The sequence below is a fragment of the Terrapene carolina genome, unplaced genomic scaffold, assembly GCF_002925995.2.
Source record: "Terrapene carolina triunguis isolate 2854851 unplaced genomic scaffold, T_m_triunguis-2.0 Scaffold68, whole genome shotgun sequence".
In the NCBI taxonomy this organism is placed as follows: Eukaryota; Metazoa; Chordata; order Testudines; family Emydidae; genus Terrapene; species Terrapene triunguis.
Genome location: NW_020664419.1, coordinates 15,388,461 through 15,414,776, shown reverse-complemented (window position 1 = coordinate 15,414,776; position 26,316 = coordinate 15,388,461). Strand labels below are relative to the sequence as shown.

Sequence of the window (26,316 nt, the reverse complement as noted above, 5' to 3'; positions counted from 1 at the left end):
CCATTGGCCCGGGACAGCAAACCGCGGCCAGTGGGGGCCGCGATCGGACTAACCGGCCGCGTCAGCAGGTAAATAAAACTGGCCCGGCCCGCCAGGGTGCTTACCCTGGCGAGCCGCAAGCCAACGTTGCCAACCCCTGGTATGGAGACTAGAGGGCTGACTTAAAGCCCTTTGAAGTCAACAGAAGTTTTTCCATTGACTTAAGCAGGCTTTGGGTCAGACAATAGCCCTGGAAATTTAGCCTAAAAGCTGCATGTTTCAAAAAGCTATGAGCAATGGAAAGCAGGTTCTTTGACTAAAAGTGCTAGTCGACCCTAACTGCAGAATTCACAAGCGCTTTATCTTTAATATATGTTAATCTCTCATACAGCAAGACTGGGGTTGTGATACATGAAGGGAAGGGGAGTAGCTCCCTTTGATGGACACTCAGCCAGCCAGTTAGCTGTAAAATCCCTCTTGGTTCTCTGCTTGCTTTACCTGTAAAGGGGTAACAAGCCCACAGGTAAAAGAAAAGGAGTGGGCACCTGACCAAAAGAGCCAATGGGAAGGTAGAACTTTTTAAAATTGGTAAAGAAACTTTCCTTTTGTCTGTTGTTCTCTGGGCTGCAAGGACGGAGCAGGAATGCTGTGTAAGGCTTGAACCAGGTATGAAAATTCATTTTCTATACCTAGAAGAAATTATTTGGATAGGGATTGTTTAGTTAGACACAATCAGGTTTATTTTTTATTTTGGCTTGTGGGTCTTCTTTGTGCTAACCCCTGATGCTTTTGTTTGCTTGTAACCTTTAAGCTGAACACCCCAAAAAGCTAGTTTGGGTGCTTAATTTTTGGAATGGTTTCTTTTAAGATCTAGCAAAAAACCTAAGTTCCAGATGTAATTTTTTCCTTTTCGTTTTTAATAAAATTTACCTTTTTTAAGAACAGGATTGGATTTTTGGTGTCCTAAGAGGTTTGTGCTTGTTGTTTGATTAGCTGGTAGCCACAGCTAATTTCCTTTGCTTTCTTTCTCAGCTCTTCCCTGGAGGGGGGGGCGTGAAAGGGCTTGAGGGTACTCCACAGGGAGGAAGTCCCAAGTGCTCCTTCCTGGGTTCAAAGGGTTGAGGGTTTTTTGCATTTGGGTGGTGGCAGCATTTACCAAGCCAAGGCCAGAGAAAAGCTGTAACCTTGGGAGTGTAATACAAGCCTGGGGTGGCCAGTATTAATTTTTAAAATCCTTGTGGGCCCCCACCTTCTGCACTTGGAGTGACAGAGTGGGGATTCAGCCTCGAGAGGGGTTCATTTCAGAAGAGATGCAATTAAGCACTAATGGAGTCTCATTTTAAAAATCAGAAAGTGACAAGGATACTTGTAAATAAGAGAAAAGAGAGATTCCATAGGTCACTCCTTACAGGGTCTTACATTCCCACTTATAAAGAAAGGCAATTAAAATCTGTGGATACAGAAAAAAAAAACCATACAGCAGTATAGATCTGTCATGAATGATATTAATATGAAGTGGTATTTTACATGGAAACATACTGCATTAATGCTTCTTATTCTGGAATCATACACACGCACACAAGGCAGTCGGCATACCCACTGAAACAGCACTTTGATTTGTATTAAGTGTGCTATACATTTTGGCTTTCAAAAGGGATTAGATACTATGTTCAGAGTTTAACATTTCCTTCAGTTTTCATGTAATTGTGGTATATTCTAGGCAGGGCTGATAGCACTGTATCAACAGTAAGATTGCCCAACATTTCCCATTATAAGAACCTGTTTTCAACTGGTTCAAGTGTGGCCAAGTTATATGCATTTGGGCTGAAATTTTCCATTCCTGGTGTCTGCCTCAGACTGATTTTTTTTTTCTTTTTTAAATTTCAGGCAAAAGGGTTCAGTAATTTCCAAGAAAGAAATATGGATAAATATGTTGTTTGCCCATGTTAAAATATTCTAGACACTTTTTCTTTTAAAAGCTCTAGCACCTCCATGCTTTAGAGCAGGGACTTGAAATTTGGCAGGGGGCAACCTTTGTTTCACAGATGTGCCTTTTATTGTCCCTTGGAAACTCCATCCTAATTTGTCCAAACTCTAATCCTTGAAGAACTGCAGATCAAACATGCTCAGTAGAGGGTTCTTAGATTTTAGCAGCTCTCTCAAAGTTTCTCTGTGCACTGGGCATGTTCCAAGACACAGCAGAACAGGGTTTTGTCTGCAAAGCAGTTCAGGGCTGCTATGGGCTGTTCTTAGTCCAGGCATCTAAGCAGAGAGACTGTCTCTCCTACGCTCCCCATGATCCCCCATCTGCCAGTAGGCCCAGGCTGCATGGAGAAGGAATCCATCTGAGTCTCATGCAGAGGGGATAAGATCCAGACCAGAGGGGAGGGAAAGGAACACATTGGGACAAGAAGCTTGGGGGTGGGGAACTAGGACTGTGAATTAAGGGGAGAGGGGAGACTGTGGTGGGTTGGGAAAAGACACTGGGAGAAGGATGGGAAATGCCGGAGACTGAAATCAGATGAGGAGTCAGGCAGCAGACTCAAAACAGCTGGCTACGGAGACTAGGACCAATATGTAAGGGGGAGGAGGTGATGAAGGAGAGGAGAGAGATCTGGCTGGAAGCCAGGATGAGGGGAGAGAACTGAGAGGGGACACTGAGATTGGACAAAAAGCCTGGAAGGAAGATTGGGACTGGGAACATGGGAGCAAGGAGGGGCATGACTGGAGGCCAGGGTGAGGGAGAGAGAGATTGGAAGAGAAGCAGGAGAGGACAACTTGGACTGGCTGGGTAAGAAGATGGGGGTTTGGAGGAAGGATGAACTAGGAATGGCTACACAAGAAAACTGGGAGTTGGGGCAGACTAATAAGAGGATCAGAAGTCCACAGTGATGAAACTGGAACTACCTGAGCAAGAAAACCAGGATTGGGATGAGTAGCCTGAGGAGTGGAGACTGGGACAGGGGAGGTGAGAAGTATGGAACTGGGACAAGGAGGCCGGGATGGGTAAGAGACAGGACTGGGACAAGTCTGAGGGGATGGGGCAGAATGTGTCACACTTGGGGCACATGCACAGAAGAGTCTATACCTGCTAGAGCACACTCCCTCCAACAGAACGGAACCTATAATTTCTGAGCCTCACCATGCTCTGCTGTGAAAATCTCTGAAACCACTGGCAAAGGATCTCATCCCCCCTTGGAGTTGGTCTACATAGAGGATAACAATCCACTGTTGCTATCAATTACTCCATTAGCTCATGTGTCAGAGGTGTATGCAGTGGGTCTAAGGGTTCCTTTCCTGTTGATGAACCATGTAAGAGTGTCAATATGATCCCACATAATGGTATTTCAGGATGTGGTTTTTTCCAATTTCCTTTTTAAAAAACCTAGGAAATTACACATGAAAACAAGATTAAAAGAATATTATTAAGGCTGCAAAGTCAAGCACTAAAAAATTAGGAATTCCAAATTAAGGATGCCTGTGCAACCTTAATTCGGCTGCTGGGGGCATTAGGATACAGCCTCTAACTCTCACACACTATTTTTCCGTAGGACCCTTGCCTCAGTCAATGCACAGAATGGACAGTGTTCACTTAATGAGGAGATTTTTTTCACCTCATTGTTCAGTGTGTGCCTTCTTTACTGCAAAACCATCTAAATCCTCCTCTGATAACACAGTTATTAGTTTCCTTATGAATTTTCTATGGCACTGGTCACTATAGCATCTGAGTGCTTCACAAATATTAATGAATTCATTTTCACACTACGCTTCTGAGATGAGTTGGGGGCATTATCCCTATTTTATAGATGGGGCAATGAGGCCCAGGAAGATTAAGGTCAAAAGTATTCACTAATTTTAGGTTCCAAATTTCAGCGGCCTAAGAACTCCTTTTTTAGAGCTCTTACCATTATGTGGCATTTTATATGATCAAAGCACATGTCCCATTGACTTCAGTCATAGCTGAGAGTGTTCAGCACTCTTGCAAATTAGATCCCAGAGTCTCAGCTCAGGTACCCAGAAAATACAGAACACACTAAATTTGGTATAAGTGACTTGCCCAACGTCACATAAGAACTCTATGGCAAAGACAGGGACAGAATTTAATTCCCCGGGATAGTATTCAACCGCTTTAACCATGAGACCATCCTTTCTCTTCCTGCATTCTCCTGTCTCATGCACTATACACCTTCCAAATTCTGCTACAAATGATGCAGGGACCTTCAAACAACTGTCCCCTTCCCTGCATAACCTTGATTCATATTCAGAGCATGTCTATTCTGTGAACCAACTGGGGCAGAGGTCCAATGGAAAAAATAGTGTGTGACCAAGAAATTAAAGACTGTATCACAGTTCATACGCACAAGGGGGCTGAATTAAGGTTGCACAGGAAACCTTAATTCTGGCATTTCCTAATTTTTGAGTGCTTGACTTCGCAACCTTAATAATGTTATTTTAACTTATTTTTGTGTGTGCGATAGTAGTATGTACAGTAACATGGATACCTCTTCTCCATAATAAAAATAAGAAGAAGAACATAAGAACGGCCGTACCGGGTCAGACCAAAGGTCCATCTAGCCCAGTATCCTGTCTACCGACAGTGGCCAATGCCAGGTGCCCCAGAGGGAGTGGACCAACAGACAATGATCAAGTGATCTCTCTCCTGCCATCCATCTCCATCCTCTGACAAACAGAAGCTAGGGACACCATTCTTTACCCATCCTGGCTAATAGCCATTAATGGACTTCACCACCATGAATTTATCCAGTTCTCTTTTAAACGCTGTTATAGCCCTAGCCTTCACAACCTCCTCAGGTAAGGAGTTCCACAAGTTGACTGTGCGCTGCGTGAAGAAGAACTTCCTTGTATTTGTTTTAAACCTGCTGCCTATTAATTTCATTTGGTGACCCCTAGTTCTTGTATTATGGGAGTAAGTAAATAACTTTTCCTTATCCACTTTCTCCACATCACTCATGATTTTATATACCTCTATCATATCCCCCCTTAGTCTCCTCTTTTCCAAGCTGAAGAGTCCTAGCCTCTTTAATCTCTCCTCATATGGGACCCGTTCCAAACCCCTAATCATTTTAGTTGCCCTTTTCTGAACCTTTTCTAGTGCCAGTATATCTTTTTTTAGATGAGGAGACCACATCTGTACGCAGTATTCGAGATGTGGGCGTACCATCGATTTATATAAGGGCAATAATATATTCTCAGTCTTATTCTCTATCCCCTTTTTAATGATCCCTAACATCCTGTTTGCTTTTTTGACCGCCTCTGCACACTGCGCGGACATCTCCAGAGAACTATCCACAATGACTCCAAGATCTTTTTCCTGACTTGTTGTAGCTAAATTAGCCCCCATCATATTGTATGTATAGTTGGGGTTATTTTTTCCAATGTGCATTACTTTACATTTATCCACATTAAATTTCGTTTGCCATTTTGTTGCCCAATCACTTAGTTTTGTGAGATCTTTTTGAAGTTCATCACAGTCTGCTTTGGTCTTAACTATCTTGAGCAGTTTAGTATCATCTGCACACTTTGCCACCTCACTGTTTACCCCTTTCTCCAGATCATTTATAAATAAGTTGAATAGGATTGGTCCGAGGACTGACCCATGGGGAACACCACTAGTTACCCCTCTCCATTCTGAGAATTTACCATTAATTCCTACCCTTTGTTCCAGGTCTTTTAACCAATTCTCAATCCATGAAAGGACCTTCCCTTTTATCCCATGACAACTTACTTTACTTAAGAGCCTTTGGTGAGGGACCTTGTCAAAGGCTTTCTGGAAATCTAAGTATACTATGTCCACTGGATCCCCCTTGTCCACATGTTTGTTGACCCCTTCAAAGAACTCTAATAGATTAGTAAGACACGATTTCCCTTTACAGAAACCATGTTGACTATTGCTCAACAGTTTATGTTTTTCTATGTGTCTGACAATTTTATTCTTAACTATTGTTTCGACTAATTTGCCCGGTACCGACGTTAGACTTACCGGTCTGTAATTGCCGGGATCACCTCTAGAGCCCTTTTTAGATATTGGTGTTACATTAGCTAACTTCCAGTCATTGGGTACAGAAGCCGATTTAAAGGACAGGTTACAAACCTTAGTTAATAGTTCCATAACTTCACATTTGAGTTCTTTCATAATAATTTGTTCCTTCTGTAAAATATACTCTGGATTAAAGTAGTATAGCTAAAGAACATTAGATAGTTATCATTCTCCTCCATAGAAATCTAGGCTACAAAGACTTCTTCAATTCAGAGAATTTATATGTCAGAAAACTGGTCTTCTCTTTCAAAAGAGAGAGCTTTCCATGAACTTTCGTTGAATAGTTGCTTCCTGGATACCATATTGGACAAATATACAATGTAAAAGGAGCTGTGCTATTGTGTGTGGGTGTTGTAATAATCATAAACCTTATGCCTGGTACTGCAAAGCTGATTAAATATTAGCTTCAATATAAAGAGAGTGAATTAATGGATGTCTCCATTATTCATTTCCTTCTAAGTAAACAGTAGAGAAAAGGGATACTATAGGCTTTCATTCCAAAAGAAATCATTGTGAGGATGGGATGAATTAGTTGTTTCCCCTATATGATGAGCACCATCCATTTTTGACTGTTCTAGTTGTCACAGAGGCTCTACCCATTTAGACTCACCTTGGCAAGCTCGTCCACCCCACTTGCGCTTCTTGCCAACGTTACAAGATCGACTTGCATTTTATCCACCCATGACTTTATTCTACAGAAATAAAAAGAAGAGAGAAAGATGTCCCATCAGATCAATGGCAAATAGTTATGATGATCACAAACACAAATGCAGGCTGACAGATTATCCTCCAGGAGGCAGATTGATGCCGAAGTCCCCTCGATATTGCTGTGAATCTGCTTTAGACATTCATTCTCTCTCTCTCTCTTTCATAGAAGCTGTCTGCCTTGCAAAGGCCCAACACGGTGAGGAAGCTGTATACAATGACCTATCATCAAAAAAAGGGCAAAAAGTCAGGACACATGAAAATAGTTGTTTAAAGGGCACAAGAGTCTTGCCCTTGATTGTTGAAAAAGTAACCTGTGTGCCCTTTTGGAATATGCCACCAATACTGAGACATAAGTTAATGTGAATCTCTTTTGTTAGCTCAAATCTAGCCTGGTCTTACACCAACCGATTTTGTTGCTATCTGTGGACTGCATGGTGGTCCCCGCATATCCTAGACAAGAGTTCCTGTCACAAAACCCATCACCACAATTAGCACTAGCTGACAGCTGCAGCAGAGAGGTTAGAGACTAAATGGTATAGAGACTGACTAGCCTCCCACTTGTATTTTGATTCTAAGTCTTCAAGTGTCAGGTGAACTTTTCTGCAGTTGTATCTCTCATAAGGTTGTCTATAGTGATCAGACCACCTGTTGGCTGAACAATCAAGCATACTGTCAGCACTTATTATTACTATCTATGGTACGGTCCCCATTACCCTAGTATATGAGCACATTCTAATCTTTAAATGTATTTATCCTCACAAAACCCCCGTGACTTCAGAAAAGCAGACTTTGACTCCCTCAGGGAACTGATGGGCAAAATCACCTGGGAGGCTAATATGAGGGGGAAAGGAGTCCAGAAGACTGGCTGTATTTTAAAGAAGCCTTATTGAGGTCACAGGAACAAACCATCCCAATGTGCAGAAAGAATAGCAAATATGGCAGATGACCAGCTTGACTTAACAGAGAAATCTTTGGGGAGCTTAAACACAAAAAGGAAGCTTACAAGAAGTGGAAACTTGGACAAATGACTAGGGAGGAGTATAAAAATATTGCTCGAGCATGCAGGGGTGTAATCAGAAAGACCAAAGCACAATTGAAGTTACAGCTAGCAAGGGATGTGAAGGGTAACAAGAAGGGTTTCTACAGGTATGTTAGCAACAAGAAGATCAGGGAAAGTGTGGGACCCTTACTGAATGGGGAGGCAACTTAGTGACACATGATGTGGAAAAAGCTGAAGTACTCAATGCTTTTTTTGCCTTGGTCTTCACAGATAAGGTCAGCTCCCAGACTGCTGCACTGGACAGCACAGTATGGGGAGGAGGTGAGCAGCCCTCTGTGGCAAAAGAACAGTTTAAGGACTATTTAGAAAAGCTGGACATACACAAGTCCATGGGGCCGGATGCAGTGCATCCAAGGGTGCTTAGGGAGTTGGCTGATGTGATTGGAAAAAGGCAAATATAGTGCCCATATTTTAAAAAGGGAAGAAGGAGAATCCAGGGAACTACAGACCGGTCAGCCTCACCTCAGTCCCTGGAAAAATCATGGAGCAAATCCTAAATGAACCAATTTTGAAGCACTTGGAAGAGAGGAAGGTGATCAGGAACAGTCAACATGGATTCACCAAGGGCAAGTCATGCCTGACCAACCTGATTGCCTTCTATGATGACATAACTGGCTCTGTGGATATGGGGAAAGTGGAGGACGTGATATACCTTGACTTTAGGAAAGCTTTTGATACCATCTCCCACAGTATTCTTGCCAGCAAATTAAATAAATATGGATTAGATGAATGGACTATAAGGTGGATAGAAAGCTGGCTAGATTGTCAGGCTCAACGGGTAGTGATCAATGGGTCAATGTCTAGTTGGCAGCTGGCATCAAGTGGAGTGCCCCGGGGTCAGTCCTGCGGCTGGTTTTGTTCAATATCTTCATTAAGTTTGCGGATGACACTAAGCTGGGGGGAGAGGTAGATACATGGAGGGTAGGGATAGGGTCCAGAGTGACCTAGACAAATTGGAGGATTGGGTCAAAAGAAATCTGATGAGGTTCAACAAGGACAACTGCAGAGTCCTGCACTTAGGATGGAAGAATCCCATGCACTGCTACAGGTTGGGGACCGACTGGCGAAGCAGCAATTCTGCAGAAAAGGACCTGGGGATTACAGTGGATGAGAAGCTGGATATGAGTCAGCAGTGTGCCCTTGGGCTATTAGTAGGATCATTGCCAGCAGATCGAGGGAAGTGATTATTCCCTTCTATTCGGCACTGGTGAGGCCATGTCTGGAGTACTGTGTCCAGTTTTGGGCCCCCCACTACAGAAAGGATGTGAACAAGTTGGAGAGAGTCCAGCGGAGGTCAACGAAAATGATTAGTGGGCTGGAGGCACATGACTTATGAGGAGAGGCTGAGGGAACTGGGCTTATTTAGTCTGCAGAAAAGAGTAGTATGGGGGGATTTGAGAGCAGCCTTCAACTACCTGAAGGGGGTTCCAAAGAGGATGGAACTAGGCTGTTCTCAGTGATGGCAGATAACAGAACAAGAAGTAATTGTCTCAAGTTGCAGTGGGGGGCGGGAGGAGGAGTGTAGGTTGGATATTAGGAAAAAATATTTCACTAGGAGGGTGGTGAAGCACTGGAATGGGTTACCTAGGGAGTTGGTGGCATCTCCATCCTTAGAAGTTTTTAAGGCCCGGCTTGACAAAGCCCTGGCTGGGATGATTTAGTTGGGGTTCGTCCTGCTTTGAGCAGGGGGTTGGACTAGATGACCTCCTGAGGTCTCTTCCAACCCTAATCTTCTATGATTCTATGATTCAAAGTTTGAGTGTCACCGTTCCCCACTTTTAGGTGCCTAGAAGGTCACAGGAACAACACTGTGATCCACAAAGCTGAGTTATGTGTGCTTGCTCCCTATCCAATGAATGGGGACAGACAGTCACCTTAGAATGTGATCCAGGATGGAGTAGCAGGGACCACGAAACAGCCCTTCACTCTCCTGCCTGGTTGTCAGAATGGATTTCACCTCCCCAGTTGCTATGCAGAACCCAAACACAGGCACGAGGCAGCTAGTGGGGATTTGACCTAGAGAGATTCTCTCAGCCTTGGTCACAACAGCAGATGCAGAGTAACAACACTGTTGGATGGCTTTGATTCAGCTGAAGCTTCAGCTCTGATCACTAAACAGGAGCTAAGCCAGAAGAGAGGTAAATCACTCTGCACAGCAGCTGCGCACAGTGCATATGCTTTGGATTTCACTTCAATGCCATGTGAACAAGGTTGAGCTCCTAAGAATATAGATTGCAGTCCTTTATCGAACTGGCGCAAGGTCATTTGCCCTCCATGTAAGCCGGGGCATTTGTCCCTGTAAGGAGAGGTTTTTGTTTCAAATAGGTAGCACCGACAGGTAGGAGAATGCAGCAGTTAAAGTTCCGGAATCTTTGGGGATTATTGTCATTGTACTATTATGAACCGCAATTCAATTGAGGCGCATGAATAGGCTGTCTCATTTAGATTATATTTTATCTGATTATAAACCCTCTCTGTCCGTAAGCCATCACCCACACTTGTAACACTACTATCGCATCCTGGGGTGCAATCTGGGATGAGGAGTTGTATCACCTCTTACCCTGTAAACCTTATGTGCATTAAAAGCTTTGTTACTGTAACTCTCTGCCTGGGATGTTCACAGTCAGCGACTAGCATGCCCTGAGTGGTTGTGTATAACTGCAGCCTTAGTCCAGCAACTCTGAACTCAGCAGCCTGCCAGCAATACACCAGTCACATTCACTGTTTTCTACCAACTTTGGTTAGCACTTGGAGGGTGACCTCAACACAACCCTAACCCTGAATTTTCCCAAAGCCACATGCTCTGCAAAGTCCAGCCACCTCCTGGACCATTCAGAGAGATATTAAGGTTCATTTGCTCCTTTAAAGAGCCAAAAGTATATTACAGCTTATTAAGGGCTTGTCTACACTTACTAGAGGATTGACGGTGTGGTAATTGATGCATTAGCAGTCGATTTAATAGGTCTAATGAAGACCCACTAAATCGACCGCCGATCGCTGTCCCGTTAACTCCTGTACTCCACCTGATCAAGAAGAGCAAGGGGAGTTGACAGGAAAGTATCTCCTATCGACGTCACGTAGTGTAGACCCTGCGGTAAGTAGATCTAAGCTATGTCGATTTGAGTTACGCTATTCACGTAACTCAAATTGCATAGCTTAGATCCACTTTTCCCTTTAATGTAGACAAGGCTAACTTAACTGGGGTAAATACACTCTTCCTTTCAAGCAGAGCACTGAGTTGGGTTATAGTAAAAATAAAACAAGTTTATTAACAAAAGGACAGAGTTAAGTGACACCAAGCAGGAGGAATAAAGTTAGAAAGGGCTACAAATACACAAAAAAGCAAAAATGCGCTTTCTAATGGCTAAGACCTTACTCAATCAGCTACAATCTTTGTTCAAGGTCATTTCCTTATCAATCTTCCATTCCCAGAGACTTCAATCCCCCTGATTGATGGACCCATCTTTCTCGGCTTGCAAGAGCTGACCCCTTGCTTGCATGTCTCACGATGAATGCCAAAGATGGCTTCTGTCCTTGCTTATTTCTTCCAAAGTTCAATGACCTTGTTCCAAGACGCAGAATGACCTCATGCTGTTCTTCTCTTCCTGAGGGCTTCCCATCCCCCTCCTTAGTTCCATGTAAATAGGGCTTCCATTGTTTTTGGTCAAACCTTGTTTAATTTAGTTGGAAACAGGTAGATAGGTTCCCTCCCAGACAGTAAGGAATGCAACTGTTTCTCCCAGTGTTTGGTCACAGACTTTAAAGTATAGTATCATTAAGCACCCATATTCCTCATATAGTGTTAACTGCAACATTTCACTAGGATATTAATCACCACTATATCATTGGCAGAAAAGACCTGACTAGATACACTTTTATAATACAGTAATATTGTATACACACAGTTGATTCAATTGCTCATCACTGGTCTATAATGACAAGGAGGTTCAGCCAGTAAACATTTGCAATCTATTCTTAGAAAAGTAAAACCCAGACCAAGCGTCTCTCTTCTGCTGGGCTGTAGACACCATGTTGTCTCCACCCCTCCTTGTTAGCTTGATAGTTTTGTTTACCTTATATGCAAATGGACCCTCACTATCTCTGCCTGACAACTAGGCTGGTCAGAAAAGCAAATGCACATACCTTTATCTAAGGCAGACTGTGCTTACACATTGCTTGCCAAACACATTTTAAGTATATTATTCTAGGCTATGTCCAGAACTCAGGGAGCTGCATATTCATATCCATGCCCCATACATACATCATGCAAGAATATTAATAATCCTACATGCCACCTTATAAATTGAGATTATGACCACAGTGTGTTAGGTGTGGTGAGTATGTCAGGCCTGACAAGAGCTGCCGACACAGCACTGAACCACAAATGGGCCTCTGTGTCACAACTCCACTACAATAGTCTGGGCTGTTTATATTCAACAGCGACACAAAACAGTGTGAATTAGTGAAATACAAACCAAGGCCAGATTTTGTATCGCATTCTGGCCTCTTTGCACCACTCTGATGGTGCAAAGGGGCCAGCTTTGCCCAGATCAGAATTCCCCTGGCATGGACCTGGCCCATACACCACCACTCCACCTGGCAACAGTGCAGTGGGATGTGCAACGGTGTCCAATGGGCACCAAGCATCCCCACAGCCAGCAGATGGTCCCTTGGGGAACAATATCAGCGGATGTAATTGCTGCAGCCCCCAGGCAACTCTAATCTACGCCGTGGCCAGCGGCATGGCCAGCACAGATAATTAAGAAATGTTAACAGCCTCCCTGATGGGTTTTCCTCTGCTGCATGAAGCAGAAACTCTATGCAACAAAGAATCTGGGCTGAGATCTTTAAATCAGGAACCCTCCCCCTTGCAGTGGTGATGGGAAAGGCAATTTCCTATGTTCAGATAAGAACACAGGCCATCTTTAATTTCTATCGGGTCACCTAACCGATCTCCCTGACAGTGCAGGCTTGGCTCCTGCTACTCCATTTTCTAGAGCTTTGGTTAGTCTACTTTTCAATGGATTTGCCTAAATTTTCCTTGGAAGACTATGCCACCACCTAATCCCACTGGAAATTCTCTTTCTAAATTTCATTCTGTTAATCCTATTTACCATCCTAATTCCTGTCCCGCTTTTATTTCTAGTCTTCATCATTCATCTAGCTATATATGTGTACCTATGTTTTCCCCTCCCATAGAAAAACCAACAGAAGGGGAAAAAAGTCATCTGAACACACAGAGAACTTCAGTGTATAGCAAACTCATCAGATTCTTCCCTCTAGAGGAAGAGGAGAGAGCATGGATCGCTAACTCTGAAGAGCCTAGAGATCCACAGGGAAATCTGGTCCTAACTCCACTGATCTCAGATCACCCGCAAGAAATGCCTGTCCCTAAGAGCATTCATCCCTTGATGGCCACGTCTGCATATTCCTGCAATTAGGAGCCATTGTTGCCTTTGGCTCCCCTTTTATGCCTTTGCGCTTTCATTCTGCTCTCTGTGGTACCTCTCAGGAGGATAGAAATCCTGGAAGTTAATTGTGCTCTCAGCAGTTAAAATCTGGAAATATTCTGGAAATATTAATGTTGTAAAATGGTTCAATATTAAAAAGAAATTGGCCATTTCTCATATTTGATACGGTCTCTTCCAGATTTGCAGTTATTTTAGATTCAGTTGCGAAACAAATGTGTTGTATCTAATCCAAGAAAGAAATGCCTTTGTTAAAGGGGAAAAAAATAACCCAAGAATGGGTTGCATCTCATTACAGCGCATCCCATCGTGATCCATCAGTTTGGAATGTGACACAAATTATACAGCACAATGCGATGGGAATGTAACAAAGCTTACATTTACAATGCAGCACAATCTAGTGCCGCCAAAATTTGAAGGGGACAGTGTCCACATTTGGATTGGATAGCTGCACTCACTTTCAAAAACAAAAGGTTTGCTTTGAATTTTTGGCAGTAACTATAATACCCAGAGGTTCCCAGTGTGTGCCAAAAGAGGCTTCACTGATAATTCCAGTCTACTGATAATACCAGCTTGTTAGGTGTCTCAGTAATAACAGGTCATATTGTGGGGAAAGCCACAGGAGTGTGTGCTGGCGGGAGAAGGGGTAGGAATGTTGCATGGAAATTTCTGGAGATTCCCCGACAGCATCTGTCCAGGAAGATGGGGTTTGCCTCCCCTTAGAGCCTGCTACCTACCCAGGTCCCCATGGACCCTGAGGGACTCATAGGAGGCTAGGCAATCCATGGAGAGGCCATGTACCCCTACAGTAGCTCTAGTCCCTAGTACCCCACCCCTCAACTCCATTTGACCCATCTGATAGCCCTGCTATAGAACTCTATAATGCTCCACTATAGTCTGTAAAGTTGTTCAAAAAAGAGTCAAGAGAAAGGCCCTCCCTTTTCTATGAGAATGCATAGGATGTTGTCATAGCAGTTCAAAGCCTCCATTCACCCACTTAGACTCGGCAGCCCGGCCTAAACTAGAAGTTCTCTTAAAAGTTCTGACCATCATGCTAATACCAGTGGGAGTGCTAGCCAGGGCTAATGCAATGTGGTGGTTGAACAGCCAGTATACAAGTCTCTCCCAGCACTCTAATGTTGCTAGCACTGGTGAAGCTGGACTGGCAGTAATGCAAGGGTGGGCAATTTTAAAACAAATGCTAGCATAGAGACAGCAGGTGAAATCTTGGCTCCATTGAAGTCAATGTTCTTGTTCTCTTTCCCCCACATCTCTCCCTTTTTTACACCATTAATTCCTACTCCCCTCACTGGAACACTGCTTTTTCCACTTGCGACAATTTGGTACCAGCCTCCCAGCCAACAAATAAGCAGCTGCCTTCAGGGGTAATATTAATGCTCTTCCGTGGATCAGATTCTGAGGGATGGTTTGCTCCCCAGAGATACAGTGTGTGCTTTGCTTTTCCTCATCGACATCATATCAACAACAGTTCACCCCCATCAGCTCCCTCCTTTGTTCATTCTCATCTTGAGACTCTCACATGGCAAGACAACATGCTGATGATGTGTCTCTGGGCTTATTGATTGATTACATTCTCATTGACTACTGTAATTAATTCAAATATTATTCCAAAGCTTTTCCATATTATTTTCCACGTTTCATTTTTCAGAAGCATCACATATAAATTATTTTAAAGGTCCTGGTTCAAATCTTCTCTGCATTTTACATCAAGTAAACATTTAATCTAGTATTTTCTATTCTAGAAAATTGCTTGTAAATGTGGATTCTTTATGATGCATTTTGTGTGCCCTGCAGCTGTGATCTACTAAGCCTACCATCTGCTTTAGTGAAAGGGACACCAATTTGAAATCTAGTCACTTAAACACAACAAGAGAGAGTTAGTAGGTAGTAGTATCAGGAACTACAGTTGCCCCGATATCATCTGCCAATTTCTGTGTGTTTTACCATCACATTTTCCTATTTTTTTTTAAATGTCTCTTCTTCCTCGTTGTTGTGTGAAACACCCACACAAACAAAAAAGCTGAAATAGTGACATCCATTATTCAAAGTGTTTTCCAGTGCACAAAATAAAGGAAACTAAAGCAAAAAAACCCAGATAATTTTTTTCTCTGATCTATTCTAGTTATAAAAAGATTTTAGGTCTTATTGTTACAAATAATTGATAAAATCAGACAGGATTGATTTTTAAATTGACAATTTCCATTTACCACAGTTGTGCTCTCTGCAGTTAATATTTTTTTAATGGTAATTGTCAGCTACTCAATTAGATCTGAGATGGTACAAAAACCTAGTTTAGTTAAAATTACTTTAACATGCTTAAACTTTTTTAATTTTGAAGCAAATTACTCCTAAAAGAGAACATCAATCTCTTTCACGATGGGAAACTGCTGAAATGCAAACTAATGCCCTCCTTAATGTAGAAAAATATGCTCAGTTTTTCTATTAATACTAAATTGTATATTACATAAAAAGATCCCAGGCCTGCTTCTGATCTCACTTAGGCCCAATCTTGCAACTGGCTCCACACAGTTAGATGGGATAACAATGAAATTAATAAGCTAAAATTAACAAATGACAATCTCCCTCCCCACTCTAGCTTTGTTTAAAATAATTTTGTACCTTCAAATATTGATTTACAGTTTACATCCAGGACAGAATATTGTCTAGACTAGTCACCCTAGATTGTGTGGTTTCTGTGACATGGACTCTCTTGGTATTATTTGTTTCTATAGTGCTAATACAATAGGAATAATAATTCAGATCCTTCCCCCCACACTAATATTAGAAGTACCACATTGTAAATTACTGTTCTAAAATTCCTACAAAGATTAATGCAATTCTCTCTCATTCCCACAAGCATCTAAGTAACGCCAGCAGTATTTACTTAAATTGTAAAATGTTTATAATTGTGAATGGTAATCCTCCACCTCACTACCAGCTATAAGTGGCTTGGCTGCATATGGTTTAGATATTCCAAGCTTCTGTTAGATGTGGTTTCTGAACTGGACACATTCTCAGTACTAAATATGCAAGGGAAATTCTGCACAACACTTGTAGACTGTAATCCCAGTCCAAAATGGCAATTTCTATTAAACATATCCAAATGTATCATTATCACATTGTATTTTTTGGGGGGAAGGGGTAAAAAAATAATGCGTCAAATTAAAAAGAAAAGAAATGAGAGCTTCTGGGCACTGAAATGCTTGTCTGCTGCTTCTTTTCACTGAAGCCTACGGTGTAATATTTGTCTGATGGTTGCTCATGGTCAGAGTTTATTTAACAATTGGAAAGTTGTCACAGCAAACATGAGGTCTTGTGACTTAAAGAGACAGCAATCTTTTTTCCTGATAAGGCCAGCAACAGAACCTTGATGCTGAAGAGAGGTTTATTTTTGTTTAGTAGAGCATTAAAGTTGCAATGAGAATTTTTAAAGAGAAAAATCAGAATATATTTAAGCTCAAAAGAGACAGTAATACAATTGCTCTGAACCCTTGTTTTTGTCATCTCAGGCACTGAGAATTATTGCAGAGTAAAAAATTACTGAGGTTAGATTTCCTTTGAGATGGATTGCAATATGCTATACATTCCACATAGCAAAGATTTCCTCACTTGCATATATGTTGTTCTCAAAGCTAAAGACAATAACCAAGAAGAAATGCAGCTTTGCCTAGTGGATTGGGACTCGTGAGTCCTGGGTTCTGTTCTTTGCTCCATCACTGGTTTGCTGGCTGATCTTGAGCAAGTCATTTCCCTGTGCCTCAGTTTCCTCACCTACAAAATGGGAATAATGAGACTTGCCTTCTTTGTTAAAGGGCTTTGAGATCTATGGATGAAAAGATCTACATAAAAAGATTACATATCTATGTTCCACACATGTGCAGCTCCTACCGACTTCAATGGGAACCTCATCTGAGTCTTCAAAAGCAGAATGTGGCCTGAAATTTCAAACACAGGGCCACAGCATGCCATGTGTTTTTTAAGCAGACTACCTCAGTAAGTTCAGCGGGATACTCGGCTAAAGGGCTGATGTTAAGATGTGGTCCATAAAGACCAATTTGACAGTCAATACAACAAGCACTCTTTCACTATAGCAATTTACAATCCCCAGAGTTACAGGTTTAACCAGGGCCATTTAAACATACGTCTGGTTGAAAATCAGCATCAAAGGTCTCTGCCTTGGCGACCCTTCTTTACACAACCCAAATCCATTGTGGGTTTTGGGTTTTTTTATGTTCAACCTGTGTTTAAAATAAACTTCACACAGTATTGTGCACCACTAGTTCAGTATGTTAAAAAAAAGTAGAGCCCTCGTGGATTTCAAAAATTAAAGAAACGGGGGCAGTTAATTCAAACAGTGTTACATCTGTTTTGTCACTGACGTCAACGGGAGCAGAATCAGGCCCTATCATGGCTTTGAGACTATGTGCACTGAGGTAAGGCCCAATCCTCCTGTGTTTGGCTCTGATGTTATGAGCAGACAGCTATGCACACCCTCATGGAGCCCCAGTGATTTCAATGTAATCCTAGAAGTATGTTTACACAGCCAACAGCAATGAGACTGAGCCCAGGTTGACAGACACAGGCTTGCGGGGCTCAGGCAAACACATTAAAAACAGCTGTGTGGACAGCACTTTAAAGATGCAGGTCGGGTTTTAGAGCCTGAGTTCTAGTCCAAGCCGCAACATCTACACAGCTGTTTTTAGCTCAGTAGCATGATCCCCGCGAGCCCAGGTCTGTCAACCGAAGCCGCGGGCTGTGTAGACATACCCTAGTTGCCCACTGCAGTCAGTCAGTCAACGCAGATCACAATGATGTTTGGGACCTTAGCTGTAAATTCCTCAGGACCAGGGCACATCTTGTCTGTGATTCTGAATGTGTTCAGCACACCTTTGAATATCTAATAAACAGTTAAAATAATGAAAATTGTGGATTACAAGAAAGTGAATTGCTTACAAAATAGTTCAATATTTCTCAGTGTATCAACCCCTACCCCCAAAAAATGCAGACCACATGCTCTTAATTCAATAGAAAAGCAATGTTTGAAAAATGAAGATAAAGGAGGTTTGACTCAGAAATAATGAAAGAGCAAGCACTGCTATATTTATCCAATCTACCCTTACTCTTTGTTTTCCCACTCAGAATAACCTTCACTTTCAGAATCAGATGCTTCTGGAAGAAGATTTACTATCCATGAAAGGAGGGGTAAAGGGAGCACAAAGAAAAAATCCTGCTACAAAATTATCATAAATACAGAATTGTCAGCCAGGATTTTTCCTTTCAGACAAAACTGAAGGGCAAGTAGAAACTGCTTGTTATTACAATTTCTAGATGACATGTGAAAGGAGAACACACATTACAATGGAATTATTAACTTTCTATAAGGAAATCACTAGTTTTGCTAGTGTGTATAACTCCTAGGGAGAATTTTAATACTACTATATATTCTAATGACCTATCAAGCGGACAGTACTTGTATTTCACATGTGCTGGTGGATGGATGGGTGGGCTTTGAAAAAAGCAACGAGAGGCAGTTCCTGTGAGATACTGACCAAATTGCCTTGCAATGCGCTGATTGCCCTCAGCTCCCATTTATTCCAAGTCAAAGGCAGAGGAGGGTGCTCAGCATTTCAGAAGACTGAACACACAAGACCTGATCCAATGACCATTGAAGTGAATGCAAAGACTCCCACAGACTTCAATAATGGGCATGAGATCAATCCCTTAGAGAAGTGGCATTACCTTGAATCACACCAACAGTATCTAAATGGGTAAAACTGTCACCTCTGTTTTAAAGCCCAGGTGTAACATGGAAGCCACATAAAAGAAAAGTAGTCAGTATCCCAGGAAGTGACTGTCACATCTCTGATTGACTTATACGTTAGTACAGGAGACTTAACGATTCATTCAGATGCCACACCATGAAGGATCTTTACAACCACAATAAGAGACATGCTGAAGTAATTATATAACCTTTGGGCACGTCTGAACCTGGGCCATCGGATACTTTGGCATAATCTATTTGCTGCTGGTGGATTGAAGGCATGTAAAATGCTATTAGTACTGAACAAAGGTGTATACAAAGGATTTTGTCCTTTAGCTCAAGTGGTAGGGGCTCGTGCTGTGAGTGCTGAAGATCCCAGTTCTATCCCAATGTCAGTGGGGTCTGTGTGCACTACCAGAGATTCATTGCAAAACTGGTTATCACATGGGACTAATTCTTGGAGATGACTGGAACAAGCCTTTGTCTAAATAAGAGTCAGACTATAGACTCTAGCTATTGCACTGAGTGAGAAGTGGCTAGGAGCCATGCTGCCCATGAAGGAACTCTAGTGTGCGGAGGGAGTGTACACATTGCAGCATCCATTATACTGCAAGAATGGGGATACTACTTTCTTTCTTCCCCACTCCCCTTTACCCATCTTGTTGATCTTTCTAAGGGTAACACACTTATCATAACTATAAAGGGAAGGGTAACAGCTCTCCTGTGTACAGTACTAAAATCCCTCCTGGCTAGAGACTCCAAAATCCTTTTACCTGCAAAGGGTTAAGAAGCTCGGGTAACCGGGCTGACACCTGACCCAAAGGACCAATAAGGGGACAAGATACTTTCAAATCTTGGGGGGGGGGGGAAAGGCTTTTGTGTGTGCTCTCTGTTTTAAGGGGTTGTTCGCTCTTGGGACTGAGAGGGACCAGACATCAATTCAGGTTCTCCCCGTCTTTCTAAACAAGTCTCTATTTCAAACTTGTAAGTAAAAAGCCAGGCAAGGCGTCTTAGATTTACTTTGTTTTCTCAACTTGTAAATGTACCTTTTACTAGAGTGTTTATCTTTGTTTGCTGTACTTTGAACCTAAGACAGAGGGGGGTCCTCTGAGCTCTTTAAGTTTGATTACCCTGTAAAGTTATTTTCCATACTGATTTTACAGAGATGATTTTTACCTTTTTCTTTAATTAAAAGCCTTCTTCTTAAGAACCTGATTGATTTCTCCTTGTTTTAAGATCCAAGGGGGTTTGGATCTGTATTCACCAGGAGTTGGTGAAAGGAAGGAGGGGGGAAAGGGTCAATTTCTCCTTGTTTTTAAGATCCAAGGGGGTTTGGATCTGTATTCACCAGGATTTGGTGAAAGGAAGGAGGGGGGAAGGGTCAATTTCTCCTTGTTTTTAAGATCCAAGGAGTTTGGATCTGTAGTCACCAGGGAATTGGTGAGAGGTTTCTAAAAGCTTCCCAGGGTAGGGAATGGTGGCAGCGGACCAGAACTAAGCTGGTAGTTAAGCTTAGAAGTCCTCATGCAGGCCCCTACATTTGTACCTTAAAGTTCATAGTGGGGATACAGCCTTGACAACACTGCTGTCTATACAGTACAGGAGTGCCTTTCACATAAAAGAGTACCAATAGCCAAGCCCCTAGGGTACTCCAGGGAGTCTCTGGGTCTTCTCTCTTTGCATGGTATAAACACTTTGCTTGAAGTAGGGTTATTTATTTGGTTGGTTGATTTGTTTGTCAGTATGGCGGAAGGTGTGGGCCTCTGTACAGTGACTGTCATTCTTGTTCTGGTGGAAAGGTTTTCTTTAGTGTGTATCCAGACTGCAAACTCATCATGGTAGGGATTATTTACTCTATGTTTGTCTAGTGTCTAGCTCAGTGATTAGTTGCAGCCTCTTGGCACTGATGGAATACTAATAAATGCCACCTTATTTCCCCCCACCCCTTTAAATTAATAAACATCTACATCAATCTTTCATGCCGTGCTCATGAAACTTGCTGCCTGCAATAAATTTTAATATTAATAAAATAATATTAAATAACAGCAGCACACATGTAGTGCTTTTCATCCTCCCAGCATCATTGGTATAAGTCTGGAGTAACTGCATTCAAATGAATGGGTTCAATTTTGATCTCATTTATACAAGTGTAAATCCACTGAAGTCAATGGAGTTATTCCTAATTCTCACTGTTGTAATTGAGGTCAGGATTTGGCCCAGTGGAATTATTCCCGATTGACAGCAGTTCAAATGAAAATACTGTTAATTATCTAATCTGTTTATTTAGGTCCCCATCATCCTACTGTCTGAACATCCTGAATTTCAAAGCACTTTACATAGGTTAGTATCATTAACCCAATTTTAGAGAAGTGGAAACAGAGTCTGAGTCTATGTGAATTGCCAGTGTCTCACTGCACTGCAGTTGGCTTTTTAGTTTCATGTATTGTGTGTTAACAATCGTGATGATAACTTCTCATGTACAGACTGCACAATGGATGTTTGCATGACACAGCAAGCAACACTGTCTAAATTACACTAGAAGTTGCAGTTGTGTGTCAACATAGATTAAAACACAATTAAATACATGCAGAAATATTCCAGATAAAGAGCCAGGAAGGAAACCTGGGTCTTCTATTCCTGTGCTCTATTAACTGGACCAGATTTCCTCATTATTTAAAAAAGATATATATTAAGCTCCATCTGCTGTAGATTTAAAAACAAGCTCATTATCATGCATGATGCAATTCTAGTTTTTGGGCTCTAGCAGTGTTAAGTAGATTTTGAGTATTTGATTAATTTTCTTCTTATAAGCAATAAACGTACTTGATAGATATCCAATTGTAAGAGCCTGTAATGAAACACATCTAGGAAACAATAGCAATCAATGAGCTGTAACTTCATTAAGTCTTATCTCTTTATATGAGATACTTCTCATTTAACTGGAGGTGGTTAAACTTTAATAATTTTTTAAAGGGCTTCTATTTAGGATATATGTTAATTCTGGATCTGAATCAGTTTGTGTCAGGCATAAATATCTTGGGTTAAACATTAAGAAAAAGGAAGTGTGTTGTGTTTAAAATAATAAATGATTCTCCGTATAATAGTAATTTCCATTAGGGAACATTTTTTGTGTTTACTGGAATGCTGCAGATTGTAAAAGGAGACTCTTTTGGCAAAAAAAAAGAGAAATATTTGTGGAGCAGCAGCTGTAATTATGGGGTTGCTCTGCTACACACCTGTCTGTCACTTGCTTTATACAGAGTTTGCTTATAAAAAGTAGCAACACAATTGAGGACTGATCCTGCTGTCTTAATGCAGGCAGCAGAACTTCTGTTGAATTCCGGAATCTATCCTAGGTAGCTGTGGCCACCATTACTGCAGATTCTCAGCACCTCTTGGTCTTAAATCCGTTTATCTTTACAACACTCCTGTGAGGTAGGGAGGTAATGTTGTCCCTGTCCAGTAGCACTGGAACACTTTTTAGAGTGGGGGAACTGTGCCCCCTCCCCGCCCCTGTCCATGCCCCCCACAGCCTGCTAGAGCTGGGTCTGGGAGCAGGGCCATGGCTCCGGGAGGGTGGGGATGCGGACAGTGGGAAGGGGGGGGCAGGTGGACCTTGGGGCCGGCAGCTGGGAACCTGAGTGCAGGGGCTGGGACTGCGGGGCTGGGGGCCAGCACCCTGGATCGTGGGACTGGCAGCATCCCCTGCACCCCTCTTCCAGATAGAGAACTGAGGCACGTAGAGGCAATGTGACTTGGTGAAGATCACACAATAAGTCCAGAGCAGGGGCTTATCCCCAGATCTCTGAAGTCCTAGACTAGGTGTGTTAACCACTGACCCATCCTTCTGCTAACTTTTGCTGGTGTAAAGACTACTGTGTTGGGCTCACACTGGTGTTTAGCTGAGGTGTGGAGAGACCGTGACAGGCTCTCTGCATCACATAAGCCTCACTTTGGGGCTATTTGCTGGAGCAGCTGGTAGAGCAGTCTTGGATGTTCGTGAACCAAGCCTGCATAGGCCTGCGGCATGTGCTGCAATGGGGAGGGACCTAAAGAGCCGTATTTTTGTAGATCCAATGACTCGGATGCCCTAGTCAAGGATGTGGAGGGGCTGCAGCTGCTATTTCAGCTTTGGACCTGGTTTTGGAGGTGGATTTTGCCTCCCTAACCCACTTTAAGAAGCCTAGATGTGGATTTCACTCATGATGAGCAAATTCTGGGTATTTGCCTTCTAAAGCCTTTCTGCTTAGCATGGAAATGCTAAAGCTTCCTCCAGGAACAGAAGGGGGTTAGATATGAGGGAGGACTAACCTTCTCTCTCCTCCTGCCCTCACCAGAAAACCCAGATCTCTAAAGTGACATGACATTCTAGAGTCTAGAGATTCATATATCTAGCTCACTGGATCAAATCTGGTGCAGATAGGGAGTGGCTCCAAATCATTATCATCTGTGGCAATCACAGAAACTCTGTGCCTCAGTTTCTATTTCTGTAACAGTGGGATAGTAATTCTAACCCATATACAGATGAGATGAGATGAGAATTGAACCCACCCATCAGAATGCAGTTACTCCAGATTTACACCAATGGAACTGGGATTAGAATCTGATCCCCATGGATGAAAAGCACTATGTAAGTGCTTCTGAGTATTATTTTATTATGTAGTAGCTCTGTCCTTGGGCATCGCATTGCTCGCTGGAAGAAAAAAAAATCATCATCAAAACCATGATTGAAAAATAAATTTCACTGTAATGGGATTTTATAAAGTGCTTAAAATGCACAGTTTTGCTAAGGCATTTTATGCATGAAACAGTTTTATCAATTGCATTTAACGTATCAGGTTATCATGTTAGCTGTCATTTATATTGAAATGAATTTTTTTCTCCAAAAATAATAAGCATTGCATTTTAATCTTAGTAAAAGCATAATGAAATTAAAATATAGCAGATTGAATACTAGTAAAGAAGTGATTATTAAGGTTAACAAGGAACGAGGCTTATACAAATGAGGATCAAAATACGTAGTTTGACAAATATATATGTTCCCAGGGCAATTCTGAGAATTCCATCTGGGCCACACATGTTGTGTCTTTACATTGTAGCACAGGCTTGCCTTCATGCAGCTAGAATGCAGCAGTTAGGCACTGTACTTTTTGGCTGAATTAGCTACACAAGCCTTTGTACTGTAATACATATAAAGTTGTCATCATTAGAGTCAACAATTACCGCACACCAGTATCTGAGGCACTGCAGTTAACTTCCTATTATAGAGTGCACAGAAAAGTCGTAGTATCTCACATGTGTCTGTGTGGTAAAAGTGTGTAAATATAGCGGCAAGAAAGCACTTCGTTGGTGCTAGAAAGTTGGTAAGATCACCCAGTCAATTCAGGGCCTGCTCCTGCACTCAAAGCCCTGCAGTAGAGGTTTTGCCTGAGAAAGGACTATAGGATCAGATCCCAACTCAGAAAAGCACCCAAAGAGATCATTTTAAAAGTATATTGTGACATTCGACGTTGTATGTATTGTTCTGTAGATATTTCTAAGACCATTTGTCATTGAAGACGCGTATTTGCCAGAACTGCATGTATACATCTGCTCAGAATATATTAAATCACACCCAAATTCTCTCTTGATTTAGGCCCCCAGTTCTGCTCCCACTGAAGTCAATAGCAAAGTTTCCATTGACTGCAGCAGTAAGCCCTTCCAACTGTGCAGCCTGACCGATGTTAGTGGCATTCCGTGAGATGTAAATCAGGGCACCGTGCAGCCCATGGTAAGCATAGTCTTTGGATGTCCTCATTCTATTTATGCTCCATGTATACAAAGAAAAATAAATTAAAATACACCAATCTTATATTGACTAGCTTGTAGGGTGACCAGAGGTCCTAGTTTTATAGGGACAGTCCTGATATTCGGGGCTGAGGAGGGGGGGACACCTGGGTTCCAGTCCTTGCACCAATTAATATTTAATCTCCAGATGAAAAACACCAAATATTATTAAAATAGACTTGTTTTTATACCATGCATTTCATAGTCTAGGTCAGTGCTTCTCAAAGCCGGTCCGCCACTTGTGCAGGGAAAGCCCCTGGCGCTCCGGGCCCATTTGTTTACCTGCCACGTCCGCAGTTTCGGCCAATCGTGGCTCCCACTGGCCGCGGTTCGCTGCTCCAGGCCAATGGGGGCTGCAGGAAGGGCGGCCAGTACGTCCCTCCGCCTGCGCTGCTTCCAGCAGCCCCCATTGGCCTGGAGCGGCGAACCACGGCCAGTGGGAGCCGCGATCGGCCGGACCTGCGGACACAGCAGGTAAACAAACCAGCCTGGAGCGCCAGGGGCTTTCCCTGCACAAGCGGCGGACCGGCTTTGAGAAGCACTGGTCTAGGTAACTTCCATAATGATTTAAATACTGTTAATACAGCAAATGTGTAAGCGAACATGGTGGCTACTCTGCAGCCAAGAACAGTTCACCACCGAGACTTGATCCTTAGAGACTGTTTGGAAAGACAATGTTCTGTGCAGTTGATTCCTCCTGTTTAATCATCACAAGGAGTCAAATAAAACATCTATTATCAGAAGGTAACATGCTGGTATATGATAAGGCCACATAGTCAAAGAAACACAAATCTTTGACTCCAACTTACCTTACCTCATCATCCTACAGTTACCGCTGCTCTCATCTACAAAAGTAGTTTACCGAAGTGTTATATACAGTGGCATCTCTTTGTTGCAGAATATCCTCCAGACTAAATCTATTTCATTTGCAAATATCTTCAAGCTTTCAAAGGCTGACTTCCAATGTGTAAATGCTGTCACCTCTGTAACATACCACACCTGTCACAGCATAAGGAGACTTTACACTGCAGAGATGTAAGTAGACTCCATTTTCTAAAGGTAGAATTTATCTGCATTCAATGCTGGCATTTAAAAAAAAAAAAACAAAAGAAAGGAAAGGAAATTGGAAAATAAAAACAATTGTCAAATCAAAAGGGTATTGAACTGAATGTTAAGCACCCACAACAGTAGCAATAGTGTATAAAATCCTGGTGTCTTCAAATTGCTCAGGTCCTGTAAGGTCAATTCCACTGAAATTGCAGTAAGTTCCTGTTTAAAAAAAAAAAATTGGGGGAGCCAGTGGAATGTTATAGTATAGCTCCTGAACTGCAGATGCATATTAATGGCTGTCATGATCCTTGTCGGGAAAACTTCTGGAAGGAAATAACCAATATTCTGTACTCCTTGAGTAAAGGGTTAATCTAGTCCACAGTGC

At 42.2% G+C, this 26,316-nt stretch overlaps 1 protein-coding gene across 5 annotated transcripts in view; it reads right to left on the bottom strand.

The window, feature by feature from the left end:
• The window catches only part of CACNA2D1 (calcium voltage-gated channel auxiliary subunit alpha2delta 1), a 658,640-nt gene that overhangs the window by 570,371 nt on the left and 61,953 nt on the right, over positions 1 to 26,316 (bottom strand). For all 5 annotated transcript variants that reach the window (XM_026648660.2, XM_026648662.2, XM_026648663.2 and 2 more), the window contains one exon: positions 6,648 to 6,729. In XM_026648660.2, coding sequence (XP_026504445.1) covers positions 6,648 to 6,729 — 82 coding nt within the window. The remainder of the gene's footprint in view (positions 1 to 6,647; positions 6,730 to 26,316) is intronic.